Raw genomic sequence first — 19192 nt, forward strand, 5'->3', positions numbered from 1 at the left:
ATAAAACAGAATGGAAAATATGTTATTGAATATAGCTATAAATAAATATCTGATTTCAGCTTTGAATTTTAATTTACAAACGCTACAAACTTTCGTTCCAACCCAATATCTGTGAATTGATGATAAACGAGAATTGAAATTTAAATGAGTAAAATTCGCGCCGTTTTTGTCGGACTACTTTTGAATGATCGCTGCGAGTTGCTTGTATTTGTGAATTGTATACACGTTGAACGAAATGCACAATGCACCTATCTATCTTTCATAGTTTCGTGTTTCATACACAGTGCCTATCACAGCCTATCAGCCTATTTACATCAATTTACATGTGGCGTGCACGTTTTTGAGGTTAAGCAGAACGATTTGTTTTAAACATGGTACGCAAAAAGATAGATAATCGCATTCGCGTTTTAATTGAAAATGGTGTTGCCACTGGGCACAGAACGATGTTTATCGTTATCGGTGAAAAAGCAAGGGATCAAGTGAGTAAAATTGTTTAAAGTAAAATACTCATTTTATAACTAAATATGTAGATCAAAATTTAGATTACAATGGGCCACAATGTTATTATTTGTTTTGCTCACTTACTATAAACAGAATTAAAGAATTATATTCTCTACAGATTGTTTTACTGCATCACATGTTATCGAAGACTGTCATCAAAGCTAGACCGTCCCTGCTTTGGTGTTACAAAAAGGAATTAGGGTTCAGCAGTCACAGGAAGAAGAAAATGAAGTCCCTGCAAAAGAAAGTTAAATCTGGAAAGCTGGATGTCAATGAAGATGATCCATTCGAATTGTTTGTTGTGTCTACTAACATACGTTATTGTTATTATCACGAAACGCACAAAATATTAGGAAACACCTATGGCATGTGTGTTTTACAAGTGAGACTTTGAGTTTGGTATTCTTCTGCGTATTATATCTCTTTTATTCACTTATTATCTGGTTGGTATTGTGTAGGACTTTGAAGCGATTACACCGAATTTACTAGCACGTACTATTGAAACCATAGAGGGAGGAGGAATCATTGTATTTCTTTTACAATCCGTGAATTCGCTGAAGCAGCTGTACGCAATGAATATGGATGTTCATCAAAGATTCCGCACAGAAGCACACCAAGTATATCATTCATATTCGTTTTATTAACAAATCAGTTACTTTCTACAGTAACTTCATTATTTTAATTTATTGCAGAATGTTGTGGGTCGCTTCAATGAAAGATTTCTACTATCACTAGCATCGTGTAAAAGGTGTCTAGTTGTTGATGATCAGTTAAATGTACTACCTCTATCGTCTCATAATTTGAAAATTGAACCTGCCCAAAAATTACCTAATTCTGAAGAAAATGTGGAATTGGATGCTCTGAAAGAAAGCTTGAAGGACACGCAACCTATTTCTTCTCTTGTTAATTGTTGCAAAACAATTGATCAGGTTGGTTGAGATACATTAAAAGTATCTAGGAAGTATTAGTATATAATTTTTTTTTAAAATAAATCTTTCAGGCAAAAGCACTTCTTAAATTTATCGAATGTATATCAGAGAAAACACTGAGATCCACTGTTTCTCTAACAGCTGCTAGAGGACGTGGAAAATCAGCAGCATTGGGATTAGCTATTGCTGGCGCCATAACTTTTGGTTACTCGAACATTTATATTTCTAGTCCAAGTCCAGAGAATTTGAATACCCTATTTGAGTTCGTCTTTAAAGGTAAATTATTATATAAACAGAACAGTGTATAATGTTTTCCCGTGTAGTCAATTTTTCTATCGTCTTTAGGCTTTGATGCGCTTGGATATCAGGAACATCTTGATTACGGACTAGTGCAATCAACAAATCCTGAATTCAATAAAGCGACTGTGCGTGTAAATGTCTTTCGGGATCACAGGCAAACGGTTCAGGTATATTATTTATCTGTACTGAAATTGGTTAGAACATTAATTTTACATTGAATATTAAACGTGATTTTTTTCAGTACATTCATCCAACTGATGCACATAAATTAACTCAAGCTGAACTGCTTGTAATTGACGAGGCTGCTGCGATACCTCTCCCCTATGTAAAAGCTATGCTCGGTCCTTATTTAGTATTTCTTGCGTCGACTATCAATGGGTAAACACGATTTTTCCTACATCAATTAATTCCTACACTTTTATCATAAAATATACTCTTGTTCTTATATACACGATTCCCTTTAAACAGATACGAGGGTACAGGTAGATCGTTATCACTGAAATTATTGCAGCAATTACGTAGTCAAACGGCTGGTTCTAATAAGCATGAAAAACTTGATAAGCAGCAGAATGAAAAGACCATTATTGGAAGACAGCTTCAGGAACTTACTCTTGAAGAGTCTATTCGTTACAAACCAGGAGATTCTGTCGAGCAATGGCTATGCGATTTATTATGCTTAAATGCTACTACAAATGCGTCTATATTGTCTGGATGCCCACCTCCTGACTTGTGTCAGTTGTATTACATAAATAGGTACTTGACTTACACTCATTGCAAGTGAATATTTTTACAATGTTTTAATACATTGGATTCTTTTTCTAGAGACACCCTATTTTCGTACCACAAAGCGTCCGAATTATTTTTACAGAGACTAGTGGCTCTCTATGTTGCTTCTCATTACAAAGTAAATATTATTATATAGTAGTAAGTAGACTACGAATTTTATGCGTTTATGATGAAAATGTGGGTACATACAATTTAAAAATTGTCTGCATCAATCGTGAGCAATAGTTTAATAACGCTACATCTATGCTCCTAAATCTTCATATTTTCCCTGTTCTAAATTGTACCTACTAGCTAGTAGGTAGTAAAAGCTAGCTTTTGTCATAAATTCATAAAACCCGCAGTCTAGTAATAAGTATATTATAAGTGTCGAATATGTGGAAAATTTTTTAGAACAGTCCGAACGACTTGCAAATGATGTCCGATGCTCCAGCACATCATCTGTTCTGTCTTTTGGGTCCAGTGGACTCGAATAAGAAAACGTTGCCAGAAATATTAGTAGTAATTCAAGTAAGCTTATAAGATGTGGCAAGTTATAATTAGTTGCATAAATTGAAGTAACTCGACTACTTGTTGCAGTTCTAATATTTCTGTAATGCATAGATTTGCTTAGAAGGTGAAGTGAGTAAGAATACCATAAATGATGGGCTGGTGCGTGGGCGTAGGGCAGCCGGTGATCTTATACCGTGGACTGTAGCGCAACAATATCAAGATCAGGATTTTCCATCGTTAGCGGGTGCACGTATCGTTCGCATTGCTACGCATCCCGATTACCATGGGGTAAATTAATCGATCGCTTTCGCAATTTAATTGTACGGAATATTTTAAATGACATTATTTATATTCAATAATTGCTGCAGATGGGATATGGCAGTCGAGCATTAGAATTATTAAAACAGTACTATGAAATGAAGATACTTAATATCAACGAAACCACTTCAGAAACGCCCGCTACAGAAATCTCTAAAGTGCAAGACGAAGAAGTTAGTCTACTTGACGAGAGGATTGGTAAATGTTTTTGCTTAAAATAAAATTTTAAAGGGAAATTTGTTTATGTAATATATCATTAGTATAGTTGTACTTTTCAGAACCTCGAGCCTCTTTACCGCCACTGCTTCTGAAGCTGAACGAAAGACGTCCGGAAAGTTTGGATTATTTAGGCGTGTCTTTTGGTGTTACTGAACCATTGTTGAAATTTTGGAAACGGGCTGGTTTTATGCCTGTTTACTTGAGGTTTGCATTGGCGCCTATAACGTTTCGTTGTTCACACTAAGTTTACGGGGCGCGTTTTAATATATACGATAGAAATAGATAATTGTGTTTTCGCTTCTTTTTAGACAAACTGCGAACGATATAACAGGTGAACATTCTTGCATAATGTTGTACAAACTCAGTTCTGAACAACAGGACGACGTTAGGTGGCTGCAAGATTATTGGAAAGATTTTCGACGACGATTTATTACACTACTATCTTTCTCGTTCAATGAATACCAATCTTCACTGGCATTGAGCATATTAATGAACAAAACAATTACTCTAGAAGTGACTAGTGAGTATATCTTCTGCAATGCATTTCTTTTTAGTGCATCGGATTATTTTTAAATATATAATTAATTTCTATTTTTATAGCCTTAAAGAAAGAAACATTGGATGTACATTTTACATCGTACGATTTAAAACGTTTAGCCATGTATAGTAACAACATGGCAGACTATCATTTGATAATGGATCTATTGCCACCGCTAGCTCGTTTATACTTTTTGAACATGATGGGCGATACTCATCTATCGGCAGTGCAATCGGTAATATTATTTTTCTAATAGATCGATATCAATTTAAAATCTTACGTTGTTTCCAGTGTAAAATAATGTCCTTATTTCCAGGCTATATTACTGGGACTAGGTTTGCAACATAAAACTGTTGACAAATTGGCAGAAGAACTGGATTTACCGTCTTCGCAACTGCTTGGTCTGTTTAATCGAATTATACGTAAATGTGTACAGTACCTAAACGGAATTGCCGAGAACTTTATTGAAAATACTATGATGAGGAAGGAACTCAACACTGAGAGTGTGCAACTTAATCCTGTTAATGGAAAAAACTTACACGATGAATTAGAAACTGCAGCTAAGGTTCAGTAATATTTTTTTCTTGTTTGTTAATATTAGCTTTACGAAGCACTGAAAGTGACTATTTTACATTAATATGCCATTACTGGCTATTGCATTTATAAAATTATTTCTTATCTAACATTTTCAATTATTTTCTCTAGGAATTAAAAGCAAAGCAGAAAGCTGAACTGGAAAAATTGAAAAAGGAAAATTTAGATCAATACGCCATTAAAGGCTCGGAAGTTGAGTGGAAGGACGCTCTTTCCGGAAAGAAGAGTAAAAATCTCATATCAATAAAAAGTAGTGAGAAAAAAATATCAGAAGATGACAGTGCCTTAGAAGTTCAAACGAAGCAGTCTAAAAAGAGGAAAAGACATTCTTTTAAAACTTGACGAGTGTGAAGTATTTTAAGTATAACCATACAAATAAATAATAAATCGATTATTACGCCTTGAACTGTTTATTTACCTTTTAATTAAGAAACAATATAAAATTGAGGTCGCTCGTTCAGTGTTCGTCATATACATATTAATTTAGCGTTACTCAAAAAAGTTATTATCCACTATATATTTTATACATTGGCAAATTAAATTCCTTTCGTGTTGGATAGATCGCGAAAGCAATCTTTCTAATAATTGCGAGGTGTACGGTTGCTTTTTCTTTACAATTGTTCTCTGATCCGTAACTTTTGAATGTTGATGTGATTTTTTATTTTCTTTATGTGTGTGTTTCGAAATTGTTGCGTTCGTGGTATCTGAATTCTCTTGGGACGTTGCATTCAAACATTGCTGTACATCTGTGATTACTTCCACATTATTAACAACTTCGGTATTATTTTGTACTTCGTCCTTTTTAATACTACTTTCTTCTACAATACCATCCTCCAATCTTACTCTTTTAATTGGTACTTCTTCAGGTGCATCGTCTAAAAATATTATTTGCAATGCATAGTACCAAACACCACCAATCTATCAAGAATTATTGATCAACACTCGCACGGCCATCGGTGCATCTTTTTAGATCCAAACATTTCTATACTAATATTTACGTAAAACTGGTTATTTAATTCATTTATCTTTTAAAATATACCAGAGAATCCCGTCAACGACCGTGCGAATGTTAATGTCTATATACTCACTTTCATCAGACGCACTCTCATAATCTGCTACCAATGTAGGCAAACAAGAAGTATTGATAACCGGTTTGATCAAGGGAGCTGGTGCTTCTTCTTCGTCAGAAATAAAATTAACACTTTCCTCGCACTCATCACCCACAATTTTGTAATCAGGTTCATTCTCCTCTTTCAACTTTGTATTTCGTAAACTTACTGAAATGTTCAGTTATGTAAAACTATACTTAAATAAAAGAAAGAAAAATAACTTTGATGATTAAATATTTACATGTTCCAGGAAATTCTTTTAAACCCCTATACAATTTCTGCTCTTGCACGACATCACAATGTATTTGTGTGGAGGGTTTCGGCATTGTTCGTTTCCTATTTTGAAACCGTGACGATTTCTGTTTCTTTCGTTTTGTAACATCCACCTTTTCCTTAATTATTTCTCCTCTTTGTGACTTCTCCATTTCTTCTGCTTTTCGTAATTCTACATTGGCTTTCGTAGGATACCTCCTGTAATATTAGTCAACAGTTACATCTGCAAAGATTTCTATTTTAATAATACAACTCACTTTTTTCTTTCCTTTATCCATTTTTCGATGTCTTCGGGACTCGAGACATTTTTTATCTTATGATATAAACCACTATTGTGCTGCATGGTGATGTGTTTCTCAACAAGCATTGGATGAGCAGAAAAGGTACACCCATCGATCCCACAAACTCTATGTTCTCTTTTATGTTCCGAAAGACCATCCTCCGATGCAAAATCTCTGTCACACAATTCACAATAATATGACTCACATTCCTCTGAACTGGTATAATGTTCGTCTCTTTGATCGTACGGCTCTTCATCGCTTGGATAAAGATGAGCCTAAAAACGGTAACTTCGAATATTCTTGTACATCATGCACACAGAGTCTCAATGCAAAAATACTTCTTAATATGTGACCATTAACACTGAATATTCCATTAATTTTTAACAATTTCTATATCATACCTTTATTCCTTAAAGTTTTGTAATATCTATCGATGTTGCAGAACTTATTATTTACTACTATTAAGGAATAATATACATTTTTAGAATGTTTTCTCTCGGATGCGTTAATGTAAAACTAAATACACAAAGAACTTCTTTACGAGAAGAAATAGTATCTTAACAAAGATTGCCTTCTTCCCAAAATCGAAATATGTTTTCTTGTTCGTGGCGTTGTAGAAGTATTTTTTCAGAGTTGCATAAATATAAATAACATTTGTAATATAACATAGAATATATATATATATATATATATATATACATCTGTAACATGTGTATATACATGAAACGATGGTTACTTGTGTAGTTATACTTCATCATATGTTACACATTTAAATGTTTTTCCAGGGTATTCAGAAATTCAGTCTTCACGTTGAGAGAACTGATACAAACGCAGATTTTTCCGTCTCGATACTCGGCTCAATTTGTCTATCGTTGACGAAAATTTCCTTTTTTGAACACAAGGTATAGTGTATAGTATGTATTACAATTGAAGAGATATACAAATGTGAATTGTAAAACAAAAGGTAAAATTGAGAAAGTATAATGGACCTTAAAGTACGTATTGAATTCTCACTGTAAATTATTTTGGAAGAAACTAATACATCTATTAATGCACATTCTGTAGAATTGACTTATTGCATATATGTATAGTATTGATTAAATCTAGCATGTGTTAATTTTTCACTGTGTACCACAGGATGTATCTGGTCGATACTAAATTTTAGGAAGACAGTATGTATGTACATCTCGTATGAACGGTTCTTTGATAGAGAAAGAGATCATTTTCATATTTCAGAACGATTATTCAACGCCATGTGCTTAATTGCTGTTACTTAAATGGTTCACAGAAAAATCGGGGACACCAGATTTAGAACTTATAGAAATACGATTTATTCTTACAATACGCATATCTTAATTACAAATTTATTCTTGTTATCCTGGATTTCTTTTATGGAAGTCATATATTATTGAAATGAATAAACTGTACTCGATACTACAACACATTCTAACAAACAATTACAAAAATTGTCATATTCGAATACAGTGCCACAAACTATGTCTGAAAAGGCATTTAATTGTAAGTCTACCGGACAAATCTTGGTTTTACATTGCCACACAATGCATTCTGAAAAATGTGTGAACCAATGATTTCGAAAATTTGTATACGGACAAAAATTTACAATGAGGAGTATTATAGCTTGCAGCGCTGTATACTGGCCAAAGAACAATTCATGAGCTTCACAGGAAAAAACTGCCAGAGGCCAATTCCTAATGTATATGATGAAGAACGAATAATTAGATGTCTAACACTACTATTCGTGAAACTATGTAAAATAAGAAATATACAAAATTTTACATTCGTAAGCGTGTACCAATGAGTTGAGAGGACACAACACAGTTTCAGTTTTCTTTCATTATATAGTGTGAACAAAGACACGATAGAATTATCGATTATTCAAAGATTAATTAAACTCTATGCTTTCAAAACTAATTCATTACAACAGTTTAATTGGCATGCACTTATATTATAAATGCTAAGAGAAGAGAGAGAAAGATAAAAAAGAACTTATATTGCAATGTAATGATATTTTACAAATGACAGAAAGCGGATAATACAATTTCGTTCCTCGACAATCGAAAGAAATGATACAGATATCTTCAAAGGGCAGTATTATCAACATACTGCACAAACGTAAGAAATAATCAAATCGTTCTGAAGTTTGAAAACAGAATACTTGTGTATGTAATTTCAAATGTTCAATTCTTTATAGGAGGAGTAGCCTGAAGCTTAAGACTGTGCCTGTTCGCTGGAAGGCTGGTTCTCCTCCGTTAGCTCCGTTTGTTCTGATTGCTCAGTCGCATTCTCAGTTTTCTGAACACCCTCGGATTCATTCGTATTCTTATCATCAGTTTTTTGACCACCCTGTAATCAAAGCAATTTATCAACTATGGTGGAATAGTGTCAGATTAAGTACATAGTGCCAATTAAATATACTGGTCCAGGGAATACTTATCATAAGTATAAATTATATAAATTACAGAAGATACAATATCGATTTTGCTAAAAATATTTAACTCAAAGTAATGACAACTAAAATGAAAGGATACGCGAAGTTTTACAAATACGATCGAGTATGGTGGTAAATTGAAAAATTGAAAAAAATCGATTATTGACAACTTACTTAATTATTTGTATGGTTTACTTACATAATTAAGTATAACATAATTCCTAGCTTTGTAACAATCATTTTACGAAAACGAACACATAATAACAAACTTCTAAATTTCTACAAGAAATTACTATCAAGAATAGAATATTCTTAAACTTTAGAAAATATTCTGGAATACTTACTGCAAATAGCTAAAAGAAAGGAGGGTGTATTACTGTTCCTATGATACACCAATTACAGTCCTTAATCGATATGTTAATATAAACAAGCAATAGAGAAATTTAAGGAGAAGATATTAATTATATAACAAATTCGTACAATTATATTTCACTTGATTGTACAGGGTGGTCTACTTTATTTAGTACAATTAAATGCACTCTATATTAGTAACAATGGTTATGTAACGTAAACAAATATTTATTAGAAGCAATAGAATGCAATAACATATCTTTATGTTGAAATTACCGATTCAATGAACCTACAATTGGCATTTAATAAAAATTCCAAGGTATACAATAAGGAATTGTAATATCATTAGGAACAGAAGTATCTGTATACAGTTACAATCTGAAGATAAGAAAAATTATGTTTTCTAAATTTGAGGAATATTTTTGCACAGACAAATACAACAAAAATTGAGGCTTTGTTTTTAAATTATGTGCAACTCAAAAACTCTGTGTATAAACACTTTTGCTCCTTGCTACATACATTAACAATACTTTTATGCAAATAGAAGATTGTAGATGTATTACTTTTTTAATTGTAGTATGTCAAATTATGATCATAAATGTAATAATAATTTTTATGATCATTCATTATTTTTTCATTAGACATACTTTTCAATTAATATCTTTTCCAAAGTATACCAGAAATCATATTTTCGATTATTAGTGTGAAAAAAGAACACAGTTTAATCGTGGAACTGTTAGTTCAAGAAAAAGAAAGCATTAACTTATGCTCTGTCTGTAAAAATGAAATGAAAGAATGTACCTGTTCTGGATGTTTCGTGAGATAATCATTTTTAGCTTCTCTGATCATCCTGGTGACTTTGTTCCTCAAATCCTTGAACTCTTCCCATTCTTTTGCATCTTTGTTCTTTTTCGCCTTTGCGTAAAGCTTATTTTTCTTTTGTATTTCGCTACGAATTTCATCAGTCATCCACGGCTTCTTTAGCTCTAATTCCTAAATAATATCTTCTTGTCAGAGCTTATACTTACAAACTTTACAATCCAAATGAATTCTCAAATACCTTTTATTAAATTGATATTTGAAAGAGCTACTTCTTTATAATGGTGTCATTAATCCGCTAAATTATGTTTTACATATGAACATAAAATTTGCTCATGATTTAAAATTCCATTCGCTAACATAAATATACTTAAACTATGACATACATACTATAAGTACTTTCCATGTCTCACAAGAAGAGACATCTTGCGAGGCATGGACTACATGTTATAAAACGTTAAAAATTCATACTTACTTCTAGCTTGCTTACTTTCTTCATGTTATTTAGTGCCTTGCCCTTAGCATTGCCATTCCCTATGGAGAAGCGTGGTCTCATATGGGGTAAAATTTGGGGTGGCATTCCTCTTCTGGACCAAGGCCGCATAGGTGGTCCTCTGGGTCCAGCAGCCCGGAGACCCATCGGTGGAACCATCGGAGCCATACCCCTGACTCTTGGACCGAACAATGGCATAGGCCCACTGGGTCGATTCACACCACCTGGTCTCGGTGGTGGTGGCAGTCTTTGTCTCATGGGACCAAAAACAGGACTCATGGGTGGTGGTGGCATCCTTGGAGGTAAACCGGGAGGTGGAAGCCTACCGCCGAATCTTGGAGGTGGAGGAGGTCGTATACCAGCTGGAGGCACTCTAGGCCCTAGCAGAGGTCCCCGATTCAATGGACTCATGATTATCTTTGAGACTGACCCTACCGAACCGCTTCTGTATCTCTGGACGATCGACGCTATGTACCGCCAAGTCCGAAGCTTCCGTCACAAGGTTAATAATTGCAAACTTCACACACTGTTTAGATACGAAATACCTGTTCCGGAACTAAAACTTCAGGTTTATCAGCTCGATCCTTGCCGGCTCTCAGTGGAAAACGAATCGCGGCGTCGATTGTTGACGTAGATATCGTGAAAACATTACGGATACTATAAATGTAAGCGTACAACACCGCAAACAGCACAGAGACCTGGAGCAGAGCTAGAGCCAGAGACCAACAGACATGAACAGACAGACCAACAGAGCACAACAGAGACAGAGCTTACGCTACAGTCATGGTCTAACGCATTTCCAGATGGTCAAACTTGCAACTTTTACGAGTCAACAGACATACTCTATGGTTATAATGGTTATAACCCAGACTGTGTTCCAAGATTACTTCATCTACCAGATGACGGATATCTTAGACCGATAGACTGTCTGATGACTCGGCGGGATACCTGAGCTGCCTCGAGGATTAGGGCCGTTACGGGGAACGAGACGTGCGGCCGGTGAAAGGAGGCGGCCTGAAAAGTCTCATCCGTGCCGAATTCTACATGTGCGCAATTCGTATTCTGTGGTGTGCAATCCCGCTGTGCGCCAAAGAGCTGTGTCCAATTGAGCGTGCGCCATCGTCTTGAGCGTGCGCATTTTCCTATATATATATATGCGAAAATGTTTTCTACGAAAAACACAGACCAATCAGAACGCGACTATAGTGACCGGATTCCGAATTCCGACCAATTCCGACTCGGCGACGGGTCCCGTTTACACTTGTTATCGCAGGTGGCGTTACTGTTTGCATTTTTGTACCCGAAATAACCGAATACATACCTATTTCTTTTAAATAAAAATATTCTTTTATTTCATAATATTATGCTCTTGAATTTCAAAAACAAATTTCAACCTCGTAAGTATTAAAATTTTTTTATTTCAAAATACAGACAGTGTCAGACAGGAAAAATCGTGTTTCATGCGGACCCGCCTATATCCGGGAAAGTTTGAGAACACGAATCGTTACGTCGCGCACCTGATTGGTGTTCTCACGGTTTATGAAAGACGTGCTCGTTTCATTGGTCTATTTGAGCAACGCTTCTAACGTATCGCCAGCTGTTGAAGTTACGTTTGTTTGAAATCAAACGGCAACTGAAGTTTGTTCGGTTGCTTGGAGCTTCGAAATTAGATTTGCCATGTATGGACTTTAGACTTGGCCGTAACAAGAAAAGGGCATGTTAAGTGTCTGAATCAAGAGGAATAATAACTTGGGAAGAAGAAACGCCTTGTTAAAATATATACATATATATATATATACGTGTAACATTGGCAGAAAATTCAAATACAAATAATGGCCACGATTCGGGTACACGAGGACCAAGAGAACCGTATCGTCGATATTCGCCGTGGTAAAGAGAATATCCATGTGCCGTTTCAAGCTCAAACACTGCAACAATCAAAACGTGCAGTCCTCGGCGTTATTCACAATAACTGCCACCGCAATTCGAAAGTGGTATGTACACCATTTTTTTCGTCCTCCCTCCCGCGTTTTTTCTACTTGAAGAATCGTCAATTCTCTGCTTCATTCTCGATTAAATATCACGAATTCTCGTAGAGAACGTAGATTAAACACTCTCCGAAATTATTTGTTGCTCTCCTTATTTACCATGGGGAAAAAAGTACAATTGTTTCATGTTACATTCGTCAGGGTCTCTCGCTCATCTTGTTCCTTTTTTAGCAGGAAATTTACAAAGATGAGAAGCATGCCAAGACAAAAGCAGTTATTCCTACTCAATTTGAACCGTTTAAAATCTATGATGAGAAGAAGGAGGATGTTATGTTCAAGATATACGAGGATAAGCTAGAAGAAGAAACTTCTGTCGTATTAAGAGATACGAGGGACAAGAAAGAGCTAAAAAATAAACAAGATTTTATGTCCGAGAGAGAGAAGCCAAGATTGGAAGTGACTCCTATGATTGTTTCGAATTTGCAAACATTTTGCAATGCTAATATTCAAGGTATTCATCAGAAGAAGCAAGATGAAGAGATGGTTCACCATGATAGTCCAATGTCCTTGGAGAAATCTGTTCCTTACTCGCCTTCCTTGGAGAAAGAACTACAAAGAAGAAGGTGTTCGATGAAGGAGAGCCTAGAGAGCTTCTTCGATGTGGACGAATATAGGGCTGATATATTTCAATATTTACGTGTTGCAGAGGTATAGCAGTCAATTTACCATAATGGAGTTCGTTGACATAGTCATTCAACTTTTTTTGTTATTATAAATAATCGTTTACAATTTGCAATACTTGTTTCAGTCCCAACATAGACCAAAGCCAGGTTACATGAAGAAGCAACCTGACATAACATACTCCATGAGGTCTATACTTGTTGATTGGCTTGTCGAGGTAGCCGAGGAATATCAATTACAAACTGAAACGCTTTACTTAGCTGTTTCCTACATAGATCGCTTCCTATCGTACATGAGTGTTGTAAGAGCAAAATTACAACTTGTTGGCACGGCTGCTATGTTTATCGCGGCGTAAGACACGTTTTTGCCTCAATATATCTTTCTAATGAGTAGACTGCGGATGTTTATGTAATTTGCAATTTTTCTAGAGGAATTTTAGGAAGGTGGAACCAAATAAGATATTATTTTCAGTGGTAGTAGCCTTCGTAGATCTGAAATAGATCAAAATCGTACTAAATTCTGTCAAATGTTATATTGTAGCATTTTTTGAAAATTTTCAGAAGCCATAAATGCATAAACATCCGCAGTCTAATAATGAGTTTAATGAAATTTTTGCTCCTGACATTACATTGGCCATATTGATTACAGAAAATACGAGGAAATTTATCCACCAGACGTTGGAGAATTTGTATATATCACAGATGACACGTACTCGAAGAAACAGGTACTACGAATGGAGCACTTAATCCTCAGGGTTTTGTCTTTTGATCTAACTGTTCAAACACCGCTTACATTCCTTATGGAATATTGTATTAGCAATAATCTTTCTGAAAAAATTAAATTTTTAGCGATGGTAAGTGAATTTTCATTATCGATCGATTGTCGTGGTGTAGACAATGTTTTAATTCCTTTTTTTTTTTGTACAATTTTTCAGTACTTATGCGAATTATCGATGCTGGAAGGTGACCCGTATCTGCAGTTCTTGCCTAGTCACTTAGCTGCATCCGCATTGGCACTTGCACGACACACGCTGCTGGAGGAATTGTGGCCGCACGAATTGGAACTAGGAACGGGATACTGTTTGAAAGATCTAAAGGAATGCATTATGTACTTGAACAAGACATTCTGCAATGCATTGAATATTCAACAGCAAGCGATCCAGGACAAATATAAGAGCAGCAAGTGAGTTTTGAAAATTGAATATTGATTTATATCTTATATTTATATTTTGCAATCGAGAGTCAATTGTGTATTTTTATCTAGATATGGACATGTAGCATTGCTATTACCGCGACGTATTGATTACGTGACATTGACCTCCGAAGACGAAGAAGATAATGCCTAATATTTACCAGGCATTGAGAGAGAAAAACAAAGCATAGGAGAATCATTAAATTACATATTTGGGGATAACGAACCTCCCACAATAAATCCCGTTTGAATAAACTAGGAGGGGATTAGGGGCAAGACTGACCTATTGTTTCACAAATGAAATGTATGAGTTTATTAATCTATTAGCATGTTGAGTCACTATGCATTGCCGGAGCAAACGTACTGGCTTTACTCCACACATTTCGCTACCGCCTATACTCGTTGTAGGTTGTAGGTAAAAATTTTAATAACAGTCTTTAGAGCTCCGTCATTATATTAACGAATGAAGCTCTAAATTATGTTATTTAGGAATTGTATTTTTATAAGTATTTTTTAGATGATTGTTAAACAGAACATTTGCTTTACATGATGACTAAATTTCGTTGCCGATAATCTATCATAATAATAGGGAATGTATGAATAATAACTGTATTTATTGTTGATATTATACTGGAAATACTACTTATTATGATGGAGACACTTCTATGCATGATAATGATTCCAACGTTTGTCTGCGTGTACGATTCTCGTACAGTTATTTATTTACGGTACTCGAAACTATCAGAATGGTCGTGTCCTGCTCGAATACAACATATTCTATAAATATCTCGTTTATCATACCAGACTTGTACAATTATCAAAATTTATTGTCACATACTATGATTTAACTCTTTTGATCTTTAAAGACAAATTTTAATATAAACAGGGGTACTTGGTACTTGATAATATAGACAGGTCTATATATGTAATGTTCTGTTATAAAAAAAATTTTACATAAAGACTCCGCTGAGAATAATTAATATATAAGATACGCAAAATATATGATCGATTGTATAATACGTTTGATAAATACATTATGAAAAACTCGAAACTAAAGCATCAATGAAATTGAATGAATTCTGTCAAAAAGTTAGAGACGAAAATTACATTTCATAAAAAAAAGTGTTATGATTTTACTTTATTAACAATTTCAGTAGTTAGTATTATCTTTTTTTTATAATGTAATCTGAAAATATTATTTCTTTAATTTGAATTTTTGCAAATATATATTTATGGTGTTGGCGTTTCGTTATTGTTGTGCGTGACTATTGTATAATGCGTATTATACAGTATCTGATACGTGTTCGCATATGTTATGACCTAATTCTCTATCGTATGTATAAAAAAAATACTCAAAACGGAAAAATGCATGAATATAGCAGCTTTGTATAATAATCGCAGAGAGTTGGTAGTACTGGTTTCTATCCCATTCAATTGTGCGCATGTGTACGTTGTAAGTGTAAGATCAAACTAGTATTGACGTTGACAATTTGCAGTTGATATTTGGTAGGAATCTAAGGAAACGACTGTTGGGGGTGTTTCCCAAAATATTAATCACACATTCCACAATATTAGAAAGGTACATTACGTTCGATTCGACATTGTAGAAAATTAATTCCAATTAAATAAATTCTTTTCTCTTCGGCCACTTTCTTTTCTGAATCTCTTCGATGTTCTTCATGGAAAATACATTTTCAAATAAATGCATGATTCTAGGTTACCTTCAATATAACTATTTAACTGTTGCGTTAGAGATATTTATTTAAATAACTATAATTTAACCTCTAAGACATTTCGTGAACGACGTTCCATTAATTAAGAGATTAGTACTATATTAGTATAAAGTGACGATGACAGTACCGAAAGTTGTAATGTCATAATTCTATTTTACATACGTCACACCGCTAGAATACATTTATTTACAATATCATGCGTAGGTAACATTTATTTCTAAAATTTCGAAATATCAAAGATAATATATCTTTTTTTTCACAAAAGTATGACTTTTATATTTGTTTTCTTGTTCGTCCTCACTAATTTTTTTTTGACATTCTTGTTAGTCGATATGGATGCGTTTGGTGACAACTTTGTCATTGAAGGAGAAGTGGATCCTGTGGCAGAATTTGTAGCGAGAGAACAGGATCAATTAGCAGGACTAGAAGATGAAATTCCACCGGTTTCTATGTCTACTTCTTCGGCAGGACCGAATGCAAATGGTAAACAATATATTTCATTTGAATTATTGTAGTCTACATTGAAACTTTTATGTTTAGACATCCAAGCCAATGTATATAGGTCCACCTGTCTCAGAAAGTTATATTGGGTTGGCAAGAAAGCAATTTCGGTATTTTAAGGTGAAATAGAGCCCAATTTTTTTATTCAAGCAATGAACTTTAAGGAATAAGATATTTTCCCTTTTGTTCGATGATCTTCTGCCAAAAAGAATAAACAAGAAAATAATTTATTGATTACAAAAGGGAAAATATCTTATTCCTTAAAATTCATTGCTTGAATACAGAATTTCGGTTTTATTTCACCTTAAAATATGGAAATTACTTTCTTGCCAAACCAATATTTATTCTTTGTTACCAATATTTATTAATCTTATTCTTTGTTAGTTTTCTTTTAACTATAAGGAACTATAAGATTGGCTTTGCATGATGGCAAAGGGTTAAAATTTGAACAGTTTGAATCAATATATTATGACTCTGAAGTCCAAATGTCTTCCAGTTTTCTCTGTTATTCCATATTCTATATAAGTTAATCGCATTCTTACATAATGGAATAACGAGTATGTTACTAAATCTCTAATAGATATTTTACCTGAAAGTTTTGGCAATTTAAAAGTTGGCCCAGGTGGGGATGCTGAGGGTAGCTTTGAAATAATAGATGCAGTTGGACAACCAAATGAAACGCAACCACCGCCAGCTACAGGTAAACTCTGTCATATTTTATTTTTAACGAATCATTCGGGAATTATTAACAAACACAAATTAAAACACGGTATCTATTTAGAAACTGCATCTAAAACACCACCTGTAAAAGAGGAACCTGAGAAAATACGGAAATGGAGAGAAGAACAAAAAACTAGATTAGAGGAAAAAGGTATTAATTACTTCCCATGCAGCTTAATTTTCAAAATATATTGAAAAATATCTGAGGAAGGTAATGCAGCAAAGGTGTCTCACTATCTGTGAACACTGTTTAAACATATTCAAATGTTTATAATGTTATAAAAATGTATACTGTTGTATTTAAGAGAGCCTATGGAATCGTTCTACGTAAGAAACATCCACACATAGCTTTTATAGTTAAAGTAGAAAAAATTCTTAAAGTGAAAAATTCAATTGTTCAGAAACTGAAGGTGATAGAAAGAGGGATACTTTCGAGGCGATTTGTGTTCGTCAAACTCTGTAAAAATCGCCTGTATTTAATTATATTTTTCCGCAATTAGATGCAGAAGAAGAAACAAAGAAAGAAGAATGGAGGGAGGCTGCAAGGAAAGAGTTAGAAGAATGGTATAAACACCATGCAGAAGCTATTAGTAAAACAAAAACCACGAACAGGTAATATTTACTGTTGCTGTTTACTTTAATTTCGTTTTATGCAATCAACGCGACATATTTTTTACTAATATAGATATAACTTTTAATCGCGCATTTGTAGACGCAATTAAAAGTGTTTTTATTCCGTCTAAGATTATAAATACTTTATTGAATTATTTTAAGAAATCTACTACATGCAATTATATTATTTTCATTCTGCTTCTTAGGGAATCAGCCAAGTAAGTTATACTATATTTTTTTTGCATGTATAATTGCATTGCAATGCTGTGTACTGTATAGCTTTGCTTATACAATTCACAACGCCAAATGCTATTGATTATCAGAAACATTTGACACTTTCATATGTGGTCAGCTAGCTGCTTTATAGTCTTGACTTTTAGAGATATTTTACGCTTGATGCAATTATACGTCTGCTGTGTATCAAATTATTCGAGAGGTATAGGTACTTACTTATAGAAAGATATGTTTTATCATTGAAATTATCTGTTTCTTATACAAATTAATGAGTACGACTTCATTATCGTTAACTATTGTTGAGTGTCAGAAATTTATTTTTATTTTTGTAGTAAAATCATATATACCACTGGGTTTATGATATATAAGGAACGTTTCCGTAGATTTTATTACAATAGAAGTTAGAATTTTAAGAATACTTAGATTTCGTATTGTTACATACACTATACACGTAAAGAAAACAAATAATAGAAATGTTAACTGCATATACTGCAATTACAATAATACCTACAAAACTTACAATCACCGCATAGTTTCAGTTTTTGTACGCCTCCGCATCATATGTAATATGCTACTTTTATTGATAGGAACGCCGAGAAACAGTTCGTTGCAGAAGCCGATGAAGTGGAGCCAGGAACAGAATGGGAGCGCATCGCGAAACTTTGTGATTTCAATCCAAAATCATCACGCACCTCTAAAGATGTTTCACGGATGCGTTCGATCATTTTACAATTGAAACAAACTCCACCTTCCCCGGTCACTCTTTGATCGAATTAAGAGCCGGATTAAACCATAGATATACAGAATATCAAACGTATTAAACGAAAAAAAGAACAGTGTACGCAGGTTACAATATCATTGGAAAAAAAGATCGTATCTGATCGTCTCATGCAAAAGATGTAATATTACTGTGAATAAAGATTATTAATTAGCAAGTATTTCCATAAATATTAAATTTAAAAAGTATGTAATATAATTATCAATGTGTTGAAAATAAAACGAAAAAAAATTGAGTATAATAGTTCTCAGCCACGTTACACGCATATGCGTTCCGATGTAAGTGGTACAGATTTCATAAAACCA

The 19192-nt window shown here is 34.0% G+C and overlaps 4 protein-coding genes across 8 annotated transcripts; 3 read left to right on the forward strand and 1 right to left on the reverse strand.

The window, feature by feature from the left end:
* Positions 1 to 158: 158 nt before the first annotated feature.
* On the forward strand, positions 159 to 5080 carry L(1)g0020 (RNA cytidine acetyltransferase l(1)G0020). The gene is made up of 17 exons (XM_076446340.1): positions 159 to 479; positions 620 to 883; positions 960 to 1118; positions 1194 to 1430; positions 1502 to 1706; positions 1776 to 1897; positions 1972 to 2108; positions 2199 to 2483; positions 2553 to 2634; positions 2907 to 3023; positions 3117 to 3293; positions 3374 to 3521; positions 3602 to 3746; positions 3851 to 4062; positions 4143 to 4315; positions 4397 to 4645; positions 4786 to 5080. Exons 1-17 carry the CDS (start codon positions 372 to 374, stop codon positions 5014 to 5016), a joined length of 3051 nt encoding a protein of 1016 aa, XP_076302455.1. The 5' UTR covers positions 159 to 371; the 3' UTR covers positions 5017 to 5080.
* On the reverse strand, positions 5066 to 11212 carry LOC143220761 (FMR1-interacting protein NUFIP1). Its single transcript, XM_076446356.1, has 6 exons — positions 10432 to 11212; positions 9939 to 10130; positions 6314 to 6612; positions 6025 to 6254; positions 5763 to 5951; positions 5066 to 5549 (listed from the first exon to the last, which is right to left on the reverse strand). The coding sequence occupies exons 1-6, from the start codon at positions 10858 to 10860 to the stop codon at positions 5164 to 5166; spliced, it is 1725 nt and encodes a 574-aa protein (XP_076302471.1). The 5' UTR covers positions 10861 to 11212; the 3' UTR covers positions 5066 to 5163.
* Positions 11213 to 11999: 787 nt separating this feature from the next.
* Cyca (cyclin A) lies at positions 12000 to 14523 on the forward strand. 2 transcript variants are annotated; one of them, XM_076446402.1, is made up of 6 exons: positions 12000 to 12443; positions 12672 to 13145; positions 13246 to 13469; positions 13767 to 13971; positions 14053 to 14300; positions 14382 to 14523. In XM_076446402.1, exons 1-6 carry the CDS (start codon positions 12282 to 12284, stop codon positions 14461 to 14463), a joined length of 1395 nt encoding a protein of 464 aa, XP_076302517.1. In that variant the 5' UTR covers positions 12000 to 12281; the 3' UTR covers positions 14464 to 14523. The 2 variants fall into 2 exon arrangements, with proteins under 2 accessions (XP_076302517.1, XP_076302514.1); XM_076446399.1 differs by having other exon boundaries at positions 12002 to 12443; positions 12669 to 13145.
* Clc (clathrin light chain) lies at positions 14472 to 19047 on the forward strand. 4 transcript variants are annotated; one of them, XM_076446437.1, is made up of 7 exons: positions 14472 to 14613; positions 16370 to 16525; positions 17157 to 17243; positions 17325 to 17414; positions 17764 to 17875; positions 18082 to 18093; positions 18697 to 19047. In XM_076446437.1, exons 1-7 carry the CDS (start codon positions 14607 to 14609, stop codon positions 18875 to 18877), a joined length of 645 nt encoding a protein of 214 aa, XP_076302552.1. In that variant the 5' UTR covers positions 14472 to 14606; the 3' UTR covers positions 18878 to 19047. The 4 variants fall into 4 exon arrangements, with proteins under 4 accessions (XP_076302552.1, XP_076302525.1, XP_076302542.1 ...); XM_076446410.1 differs by having other exon boundaries at positions 14479 to 14613; positions 17124 to 17243; XM_076446417.1 differs by lacking the exon at positions 14472 to 14613 and adding an exon at positions 15728 to 15888 and having other exon boundaries at positions 17124 to 17243.
* The last annotated feature ends 145 nt before the right edge of the window (positions 19048 to 19192 follow it).

This window comes from Lasioglossum baleicum, chromosome 2, assembly GCF_051020765.1.
Source record: "Lasioglossum baleicum chromosome 2, iyLasBale1, whole genome shotgun sequence".
Taxonomy (NCBI): Eukaryota; Metazoa; Arthropoda; class Insecta; order Hymenoptera; family Halictidae; genus Lasioglossum; species Lasioglossum baleicum.

Excerpts from the sequence above, each read along its gene's own strand:
- Cyca (XM_076446399.1), top strand. The coding sequence starts at position 12,282 with ATGGCCACGATTCGGGTACACGAGGACCAAGAGAACCGTATCGTCGAT. Across the intron at positions 13,146-13,245 it reads AATATTTACGTGTTGCAGAG|TCCCAACATAGACCAAAGCC; the intron begins GTATAGCAGTCA and ends TACTTGTTTCAG. Across the intron at positions 14,301-14,381 it reads GACAAATATAAGAGCAGCAA|ATATGGACATGTAGCATTGC; the intron begins GTGAGTTTTGAA and ends ATTTTTATCTAG.
- LOC143220761 (XM_076446356.1), bottom strand. The coding sequence starts at position 10,860 with ATGAGTCCATTGAATCGGGGACCTCTGCTAGGGCCTAGAGTGCCTCCA. Across the intron at positions 10,131-10,431 it reads AGAAAGTAAGCAAGCTAGAA|GAATTAGAGCTAAAGAAGCC; the intron begins GTAAGTATGAAT and ends GATATTATTTAG. Across the intron at positions 6,255-6,313 it reads TGGATAAAGGAAAGAAAAAA|GAGGTATCCTACGAAAGCCA; the intron begins GTGAGTTGTATT and ends CTAATATTACAG.
- Clc (XM_076446410.1), top strand. Across the intron at positions 16,526-17,123 it reads GGCAGGACCGAATGCAAATG|ATATTTTACCTGAAAGTTTT; the intron begins GTAAACAATATA and ends AATCTCTAATAG. Across the intron at positions 17,244-17,324 it reads GCAACCACCGCCAGCTACAG|AAACTGCATCTAAAACACCA; the intron begins GTAAACTCTGTC and ends GTATCTATTTAG.